We start from the raw sequence: 10245 nt of genomic DNA on the forward strand, positions 1-10245 counted from the left end.
CAGGCCTCCCTGTCCACGGGGTCCCATTCCTCCCCTGGCCCATGTACCCAGCATGCAGCGGGGCCAGGCCAGAGCCAGCCTCTTTCATGGGCTGACACTGCAGGAGGGAGACTCTTGCAGGAGCAGCTTCTGAGAGACAAAGGTGAGAGTTGAGAGGGAGTGAGAAACCAAGGTAGGCCCAGCCGGCGTGGCTCAGTGGTTAAGCGCCGACCCATGAACCAGGAGGTCACTGTTTGATTCCCGGTCAGGGCACAAGCCTGGGTGGTGGGCTCAATCCCTAGTGTGGGGCGTGCAGGAGATAGCCGATCCATGATCCTCTTTCATCATTAATGCTTCTATTTCTCTCTCCCCCTCCCTTCCTCTCTGAAACCAATAAAATAAAATCAAAATAATAAATAAATAAACCGAGGTAGGCAGTGATGCTGAGATCTGCACAGGAGACTAGGGGGCTGAGAGAGGAAGATGCTAAGGCAGGTGACACAAGACAGGACAGAATTCCAAAGAAACCGAAAGAGAATAGTGTATAGAGAGGAAAAACTCAGCAGGTGGAGGCTGAGGGGAGGCCGAAGAGAAATGGGTCCAATGGATGGAGAACAGGGATGAGGTCTGAGGGTCCCGCCAGCTGTCATTCAGTTATTCAGTGCTCAGCCCAGGGCTGGCATGCAAGTGGGGTCTAGAAGGTTCTGCCTGGAAGAATGGCTGGGTCCAAGGGCTCTCCTCCCACCCTTTTAATATATAAATTTATTGATTTCAGAGAGGAAGGGAGAGGGAGAGAGAGATAGAAACATCAATGATGAGAGAGAGTCATTGATCGGGTGCCTCCTGCATGCCCCACACTGGGGATTGAGCCTGCAACCCGGGCAGGTGCCCTGAACGGGAACTGAACCGTGACCTCCTGGTTCATAAATGGACATTCAACCACTGAGCCATGCTGGCCGGGCAAGGCCCCCTTTCTTGCACCAATATCAGTTCAGGGGACTTGGAACAAAAGGTGGCCTGACCGAGCTGTGGCGCCTGCCTGCAAGGAGCTTCCAGGCTGAGTCACAGAGAAGGGTGACATGGGCCAAGCAGGGTCCGGGTCGGGAGCTCTGGCTCCTTCTTCTTTTGGGGGGGCAATGCCGACGCAAAAGGTCTGAACTAGGAGACTGGAAAGAACTCATGTCTTTCCAGACAAGGGGAGTCAGTTTGTCTGCTTGTTTGCTTGTGGTTTTTCCTGTTTATTGGAGACGTATTCCAACATCTCTGGCAGTAGAAAGACTAATATCGCGAGGCCCATGCGGCCTCACCAAGCGCCAGCATCCCCAGTCATGGCCTTTCGGAGGAGAGAGAGGGTCCAAAACACACAGAGAACATTGTGCGCCATGAAAGTAGCCTGGCGCGAAAGACCACCAATTGTATGATTCCCCTGGAAACATTCAGAATGGGCGCACGTATAGGGACAGAAAGTAGATGAGTGGTCTCTTAGGGCCTGGGGAATGCGGGATGGAGGGGTGACGGCTAAAGGCATGAGTTTTCTTTTTGAGATGATAAAAATGTTCTAAAATGGACTGTGGTGACATTGTACACTCCGTGACTATACTAAAAACTCTTGATTTGTACACTTAAAATAGGTGAACTGTATGGCATGTCAATTGCATCTCCATAAAGCTGTTTAAGCCAAGCTGGCGTGGCTCAGTGGTTGAGCGTCGACCTCTGAATCAGGAGGTCATGGTTCAATTCCCGGTCAGGGCACATGCCCGGGTTGCGGGCTCGATCCCCAGTGGGAGGCATGCAGGAGGCAGCTGATCAATGACTCTCTCTCATCATTGATGTTTCTATCCCTCTCTCCCTCTCCCTTCCTCTCTGAAATCAATAAAAATATATTTGAAAAAATAGAGCTGTTTAAGAAATGAAAGAAACCCATGTAAGGCATGCCCATTGCCCAAGGAGTCTCACCTGGCCTTGTGCCCACAACCACCCTCTGCTGCACCCTGCCCTGCTCTGGAGGCTGGGACACTAGGGCTGCGCACAGCGCCAGAGGAATAGTGAAGAGGGACTTGTTGGTGGCAGAAGGAAGCGCACACAGCAAGGTGCAGAGGGTGTGGGGAGCAGCGGGGAGAATGTCACTGGAATTAGGTGGTCAGACCTAGTGGTGGGCCAGCCTCCATCTCCCCTGCACAGCCTGGCATCTTCCTGGAGGGAGCGTGGGGTGGCACCCTGCAAGGGGCACAGATGCACCTTGGAGATCTTCCCCGTAGTTGGGGGGTGCATCCAGGGCAAGATTTCTGTACATACGGTTCCTGTGCCTGGAAGGCTCTCGTGTCTGTGGTTTGCAGTCTGCAATAAGCCGTGACTGCACACCCGGCCCCAGGCCCACTGAGTCACTGGGCCTGGCCCTCTAATTTGGGGGCCACTCCCAGACCAGCCAGGCAGCACCTAAGTCCTGGGATCCCCTCCCCCTCTCCCTCCTCCTCTCTGGGCCTCAGCTCTCTCTGCAACAAAGGAACAACTTGGACCCTAGCTGATGCCCACTGGGAACAGCATGTCCTTGCCGTCTGGTGGGAGGCCAGAGGACAGGGCTGGGAGGAGGCAGCAGGAGGCAGGGGAGGGCAGGCCTGGGGGGGCGCAAGGCAGGAAGGAAGAGAAGGCATTTCCTGAGGCCCCAGGCTCTGGAGGAGGCCGGGGCACAGCTGTCTGAGCTTCAGAAGAATGAGAGGCGGACAGCGCTGGCCTGGTCCTGGTGGGCGCCTGAGAAGGGGTTGGGGTGGAGGGGAGGCAGAACCCATCCCCCATCAGGATGAGCCTGAGGGTGACCAGGATCCTCTCCCAGCATGCCCTGCACTTCTGGGACACCACCAAACAGGCCCCCTTAAAGCCAAACCCTGGACACTTCCCCCAAAGGGCTTCAGAGGCCCGAGTGATCCTGCTGGAACCGGCTTGCCACTCAGCCCAGATTCCCCTCCCCTCTCCCACTGCAGGCGCCTTCATAGAAGGCCCTGCTGCCAGAAGGAGCCAAGAACTTGACCTGAGAAGGAGCTGAGTGGCTGGTCAGGCTTCTCGGGAAAACCCCTAGGCCATACTGCTGGCTGCCTGCTCTTACGTGGCCCTTGTGGGGTCACTGCTACCCCAACCCACTTCCTAGTACCAGTCTGGGGCCCCAGAATGCAGGGCAGGTGCGTCAATATAGGGAGGTGGTAGGAGGGGGCAAAGGGCAGGGGGCGCAGCTGGGCAATCCAAGGCCATTGCCACCCTATAGGCCTGTGTGTGGAGAAGGGCCTGGGGTCAGCTGCAGCCTGTCCCCCAATAGCTGGCTTAAAGCTATTCGTGCCCTGGCTTCAAAGCTAGGGGAGGCCCAGGAGAGAAGCAGGGCACCCGGAGGGCCAGTTTCAAGCCGTTGGTCCCCTGTAGGAGCAAAAACCGGCCCTTGGTTCTAGTGTCTGCAGGGCAGAGCCTGGGAGTCTGGGAGGTTGCCCACTGGGCGGGGCTCCCAGGGGCTCAAAGGGGGACCTCTGAAGAGGTGGCAGCAGTGAGAGTTCCCCCTGAAATCCAGCCCACCCAGCTGCTGGTCCCATGAGCCTCTGGGGCCTGGACAGAGCCGCCAGCGTGGAGCTCCAGGGGCTCTCTGCCAGCCCCCTTCTGGGGCCTTCCTGGCCTCCTGGCCCTGCTAGGTCCGGCTGGCTCCCTGCTCACTCCCGCCTCTGCAGATCGCTCCCCCTGTCTGTTCTTTCTGGTTCCCCACTGCTTTCTCGGTCTCCCCTCTGCCTCTTTGTCTCATCCTTGGGCACTGAGTCCATCAGCCTTGACTTCCACGGAGAGTGCACGTGCTGCTGGACTAGAAGCAACATGGTGACTGAGTGTGGTGAGTGATCAGAAGGAAACAGCGCAGGTTTAGGTGATGGCATGGGAAGGGGACACATGGAGGGCTTCTAGGAGGAGGCGGCTCTCCTGCCTCCCAGCCCCTCCCCGGAGTGTCCGCATAGGACTCTGGCAAAGCCAGCCCAGCACAAGGAGTCTTGCCCAAGGGAGTCCCCTTACACTCCAGCCTCCAGGACAAATCCCCAAGCAGGAACACATCACACACACATCAAGGTCACTTCTTGAGCAAGAGGCCTTGCCCTGAACTCCGCTGAGATCTCTGAGAGAGCCCTCAAGGCTCCCAGGCACTGCAGCCCCTGAACCCAAGCCTGTGTCCTTGAGTTCATGGCCTTATGTGGGCCTCACTCACAGCTGGCGGGCTTCATCCACCCCCAATCTCTGCATTCTCAGGGGCCAGGCAGGGGAGAGGGAGGGTCAGGCCCATAGTCACCAGGGAGGCAGGCTCCTACCTCAGGGTCCCTGGAGCCCAGAGTTGGGACATCCAGGAGCCCCAAACGTATAACTTGTGCTCAGGGGACCCTCTGGGTGAAGGGGACTAGGACCATTCCCTGAGAGGCTCACGCTAACATGCTCAAGGGGGAGCCGAGTGGTTGTGGAGCGGCCGAGCCTCCACGATCTGGAAGCTTCCCAGTGCCGATGGCCGAGGTGTGGCCGGTGAAAGCTGGCACTCTCTATGCCAGAGCTTTTTTTGACCTTCCCTGAGGACATAATCACACAGTGGCTCTCCGCCCAGGGCTGCCAGGGCTGTAATTTCAGGGCCCGAAGGGGGCTCTGTGCAGGCTGGCCTACGACTAGCTATCTTTAGAGAGGCACAGTCTGGGTGTGGCCAGACGAGGGATGGTGGACAGGGACTGTGCCACGGGGAGGCATCCATCTGTTCACCACCTTAGAAACCTGCGAGACACAGATGCCATGAGGCACCCCGGGGCTCCCATGGTCTTCCCCTGGGGCAGGCCAGCCCCTAGGAGCTGTGTTCAGATCTGCGAGCTGCCTGCAGGGTTAGGGGGCTCAGGTGAGGGCAGTGGGTGAGGGGGGGGAAGGGGAGGGGGGCCTTGCAGCTAGTGTCTCCTGGCCTGGCCCTGGGTGGCCGCCAGGGTGGGGGAGGCGTGGCACAGGGCATATGACCTTAGATGTATCCTTTGCCTCCCTCTGCTCCGTATGTTCCTTCCTGGGCCCGTGTCTCTGGATTTGGGAGCTGGAACCAAGCTTGCCACGAAGTGGGGTGTGAGGCAGCAGGAAGGCACGGAACCAAATGTGCAGGAGGCTAGGCAGGGAGACCTGCGAAGGTAGACCCTCAAGTCGGGGCACTGGGGACAGAGAGGAATAGGCGGGTTGGAGAATTTGGAGGTCGATGGGCAGGGCTCTGAGTCTGTGGCTGGGGGTAGGGGTTCAGACATGCAAGGTTTTTTTTGTTGTTAATCTTCACCCAAGGATATTGTCCTATTGATTTTTAGAGAGAGTGGAAGGGAGGGGGAAAGACATAGAGAGAGAAACATCTATATGAGAGAGACAGATTGATTGGTTGCCTCCTGCACGTGTCCTGACCAGGGCCAAGGATCGCGTCTGCAACTGAGGCACATGCCCTTGACCGGATTTGAACCTGGGGCCTTCAAGCCACGGGCCAATGCTCTATCCACTGAGCCAAACCAGCTAGGGCAAGATGTGCAAGTTTCCATCAAGGTCCCTGAGAGGAGACATCAGTCTGGCCCCAAAGAATGCAACACTTCTTCCTGTCCTCATTGTCGCCCCTCACATTTGTTATGTTGTGTTCCCCTCCCAGTCCCCACTGCCCCACCCCCACCCCCTCCTACCCTTGTCTCAATCCAGGGGCCGCCGATGAGTGCCTCCCTACTTGCCATGCCACCTGACCCCAGTCTCTCCTACTCTGTAGTCACCATCACAGTTACCAGTGTCCCCCCAGAGCCCCACCAATGGAGCCAGCACCTGCCCTGAACAGGGACACAGTACCCAGCCCCGTGCAGGCATGCATGAGCAGAGGATGGGGGTTGGCGCATGGTTGGAGAGGAGGCGGGCACCAGGTGACAGGCAGGCTCGGTCCTACCACCAGATGTCCATAGCACTGCACTCCTTCATCCTCCCTGGCTGGATTGCTGACTATCCCCTCTCACCGGGGGCACACCGTGCTGCTACTGCCACCTCCCTGGCCCCAGCTACTGGCACCCCTAGTCCTGAGCTCCTGGCCCTCTGGGGGAATTGTCAGGGCTGGAGAGAGCCCTCACCCCAGTCATGTCCCCTTTGCTGGGCAGCCCCACCTACTGATGACAGGGGGATAGAAAGACCCGGTCCCCTTGCCCCAACTCAGGACCAGCTCAGGGTCGGAGCACTCGAGGGGCATGGCTGGGCTGTATCATTGGCTGCAGGCCAGCTTCTCCCTGGGCCACTCCTGCTCCTGTCCTCCCCTTCCGAGGTGGTAGCCCAAGAGCCTCCAAGTAAACTCCCTGTAGGCTAATCCTCCCCTCAGCAGTTGGTTTCCCAGGAGGCTCTGCTATCCCAGCTGCCTGGTCCCCGCTCCCTTCAGGAGGGCCACCCAAGGATTCGCTTCTGGGCCTGGGTTTGGCCCACCTGCCAGCAGCCCCGAGGGTCTAGCAGCTTCCTGTCTGGGAGTGGAATTAACCTGGCCACTACCTGCGGGCGGCCTGTTCCTCCATGCCCTGCCCTCCTCTGCCCTTACTCCTACATGGCAGCCATGTTACCCTGCCCTTCTCCTCCTGGTCCTTGGACCTCATCCGCTCAGGGGAGGAAAGAGCGGTAGGGAAGTGGGGGGTTCACCCAGTCCCAAGTTCCTGTGCTCCCAGGGCCTGACCTCTGTCTGTGGGGAAGGAGGCAGCTGGGGGGTAGCTGGAACAGGAGGGGTGGGGAGAAGGGGTCATGAGAGCTGGGAAAGTAGCAGCCTTCCCCATCAGGGCCAGCGCCTCAAGGGCTGCTGACCTCTGACCCAGCCCAAACAGGAAGTGCCATATCTGTGGGCCTAGGCCGGGTTGGAGAAGGAATGCAGGGATGAGTCCAAAGCAAACACTCCACCAGCTTCCCAGGCCTCGCCCCGCCCCCTGCCAGAGTCTGGCTTTTTCTCTGTTGAGAACTGGGGGAGGGGGAGGGCGCGGGTGGGGGTGGGTGGCTACAGAATGGGACCGATGTCAGGCTCACAGTTCCCAGGCCCAGACTACAGTGAGAGGCGGTGGCAGGGCAAAGTCACTGCAGTGGGGACTTGGTGTCCTTCCTGCTTCGCTCCCCACACAGCCAGCAGCGCTGAAGGCTGGGGCCGGTCCTGCTCCTACTGCATCCTTGATGCCTATCACCTGCCTGCCTCCTCCTTTCCCCTCCGTCCTTCTCAGCACCAGGCATGGTGGCATCATGAGCTGTCAAGGCTGACCCAGTGACCCCACCCTAGTCCTGGTGGCTCCCCTCGCATGGGCAGGGCAACTGTTCCAGTGACCTCATGGGGCTTCACAGATCCCGTGTCCCCACCCAGCACAGCTGGCCAGTCCTGTCCTCAGGGCTCAGCAGGGCTCACCACCACAGCTGGCCCGCATCTGCGTCTGCCTCCTCCACCAGGCAGACAAGTCAGCAACTTTGGCCAGGGGACAGTGGCTGCTGGATCCCCAGGGCCAGGCCTGACCTCCCAGAGACCAAGAGCTCCTTTCCCAAGAGTTGTTGAGCCCATGCCACTCCCCACCCTTCCCTGGCACCAGGTTGCACTGGGGACATCTGGATCCCACAGCCTTGGACACCTGAGCCTGCCCCTGAGGGCTGTGGGGGCTGGGGGAGCCGGGGACCCACTGGCTAGCTTGGGGAATGGGTATGTGCCTGGGATGGGGGAACCAGGAGGAGGGCCCCGGGACCTTGAACAGGGGAAGAGGGAGAAGCAAGGTGTCCCTGGCCTGGGTGCAGTGGTGGATGTGGGTGGCTCCAGGACAAAGGGTGGGCACCATGGGCTTCCACATCAGCCTGTTCTGCCAGCTAAGCCTACCTCTTCCTCTCTCCCAGCCCCCTCTGCCCCCGACAGGGATGCTTCGTTGATGACAGGCACTGATGCTGCTCTGAGCAACAGAGTCCAGCCTGGCCCCCAGATGGCTTGGGGACTTCAGGACCCTGGCCAGGGCAGATGAGTGAGGGTGAGGAGGCTCTATGGAGAAGCTTCCAGAATCAGTCACTCTCAACCCCCTGCTGATGAAGCAATGTCCAGGATGTGGGCTCTGGGGACTCCACACACAGTGGACATCCAGCACACGCACGTGGCTATGATCCAAGAGGGAGGGTGGATGGGAGGAGGCTGGTGGAGGCCATGGGCTTGAATAAGATGCATTTATTATATTCAAGTCTGAACCAGCAATGCACCCCACCAGGCTGGTTACTAAGTGAAGGGGCCTCAGCAGTCCATGGGAAGAATCAGGGTGTTCTAGATCTTTCTTGAAGTGGTGCAAAGATCAAGTGGACCTGGGCCTGAGCCCCCTTCACCAGCCCCAAAGGAGAGGGGGGAGGGTAGGGAAGCCCAGTAGCGGGGCCTAGGAGCTTTCCCCCTCCCCCTGCTGGGGCTGGAGGACCACACTGTGGTAGGCCCGGATGCAGGAAAAGGCGGTGGGGGGGATGCGGCGCCTATCGATGAAGTTGTTCTCCAGGCGTGTGGAGATGAGGTTGGAGTCCTGGGCCGCTCGAGTGTCACAGATGGAATTCAGGGGCACGTGTCTGTGGAGTGGGGGTGGCAGGGCCGAGCAGAGGAGAGAAGATCCCAGGAAAGGGAGGCAGGCATCACACAAGAGTAGAGGAAGAGAGGGTCCCACAATGAGGGGGGCAATGAGACCATTGTGCATGGACAAGACCCCAGGACAGAGGGGCAGGCAGGTGGGTCAGCCCTTGCTGCTCTGGACTGGAGCTGTCCTACCTGCCCTTTGCCCACCCCCTGCCCAGATTCTGCTGGATGCTGCCCTCCACCTGGGGGTGTGTAAAGGATTCCCCCACAGCCCCACCCTCAGCCTCTGAGGCCACAGGGCCCACAGGCCAGCCCTCCCCAGCCCACCTTGCAGGCAGGGCCTGATGGCTCAGCCCTGGCCGGAGCGGGGAGCGGGGAGACAGCAGGATAGGCGCAGGTGGGCAGCCCTACCTGATCTTGTTGTAGCTCAGACGCAGCACCTGCAGCCCCTTGAGGCCCAGCAGGCCTCGCGGGATGGCCTGCAGCTGGTTGTGATCCAGGAGCAGTTCTGCCAGGGAGGTGCGCAGGCCCCAGAAGGACACGTCGTGGATGCCGTCGGCGCGCAGGCTGTTGTAGGACAGGTGCAGGAACTCCAGGCCTGGCTTCATGTGTGCAAACACGTAGCCAGGGATGCGCTCAATGTGGTTGTGGTGCAGCAGCAGGCGCCGGAGGCCCCGTGGCAGGAAGGAGGGGACGTGCACGAGTCGGTTGTGGGACAGGTCGAGGGTCTCCAGCTTCCTGTGGGGCGCAGGGGTTCCAGGTGAGCTGATGGCGCCCAGCCACAAGCACTGGAACAGCTGGAACCCAGATCACGGTCCCTGGGCCACACCCAAGAGGAGAGTGGGATTTGCCCTGACAGAAGACACTGTCAGGCCAGCTGGTGTAGCTCAGTGGTTGAGTGTTGACCTATGAACCAGGAGGTCACGGTTCGATTCCTAGTCTGTGCACGTGCCTAGGTTGTGGGCTTGGTCCTCAGTGTGGGGTGTGCAGGAGGCAGCCAATCAATGATTCTCTCTCATCATTGATGTTTCTATCTCTCCCTCTCCCTCTCTGAAACCAATACACACACACACACACTCAGAGCTACACTGGACAAAAAAGTACGAGTGGAGGGACCTGCTATCTGGCAAAAGAGCTGGGGGCAGTTGAATTGTCACCTGCCTTTCCCACTTAGGCCTGTCCCTGCTTTGCCCTTCCTTGGCCCCACGGCCTCCTCCTTACATCCCTACTCTCTTGTCCTCTTCCTGCCTCAACCAGGCTAAGCAGAGGAGAGACGGGGGGTTGGGGGGGGGAGAAAATCAATCTCTCAGAGGGTCAAGGCCAGGGGACCCTAAGGGATCAGGGAGGCAGGCGGTGAAGCTCAGGCCTCCGTGAGCCTAGGTCGCTCCATGGGAGGTGAGAGCAAGGGCTGGTCAGGGAGGTGAAGCTTTTAGAAGGCCCAGGGCAGAGAAAGTGGCTTCTCTCTCAGTGACATCCCCCAGCCCCTGTTGGTGGGGTCAGCCCTTCAGCCTTGGGGCCCATGCTGTCCTCAGTCCACAGGGCTGGGGGCTCAGGTACCTCTGGAGCCTGCGGAGCCAGCAGCCCCCTCCCCTTCCACGATCCAGGGAAAAACTGGGCGGTGCCAGCTGGGGCTTGACTGGTTGACTGGCTGCCAGCCCCCCACCCCTTCCGCCCCCGCCTCA

The 10245-nt window shown here is 59.5% G+C and overlaps 1 protein-coding gene across 1 annotated transcript in view; it reads right to left on the reverse strand.

The window, feature by feature from the left end:
- Positions 1-8378: 8378 nt before the first annotated feature.
- LOC102768252 (extracellular matrix protein 2) overlaps positions 8379-10245 on the reverse strand; it is a 5453-nt gene continuing 3586 nt past the window's right edge. The window contains exons 7-8 of the mRNA XM_006766959.1: positions 8975-9301; positions 8379-8559 (exon numbers count right to left, since the gene is read on the reverse strand). Coding sequence (XP_006767022.1) covers positions 8379-8559; positions 8975-9301 — 508 coding nt within the window. The remainder of the gene's footprint in view (positions 8560-8974; positions 9302-10245) is intronic.

This window comes from Myotis davidii, unplaced genomic scaffold (assembly GCF_000327345.1).
Source record: "Myotis davidii unplaced genomic scaffold, ASM32734v1 scaffold462, whole genome shotgun sequence".
Classification (NCBI taxonomy): domain Eukaryota; kingdom Metazoa; phylum Chordata; class Mammalia; order Chiroptera; family Vespertilionidae; genus Myotis; species Myotis davidii.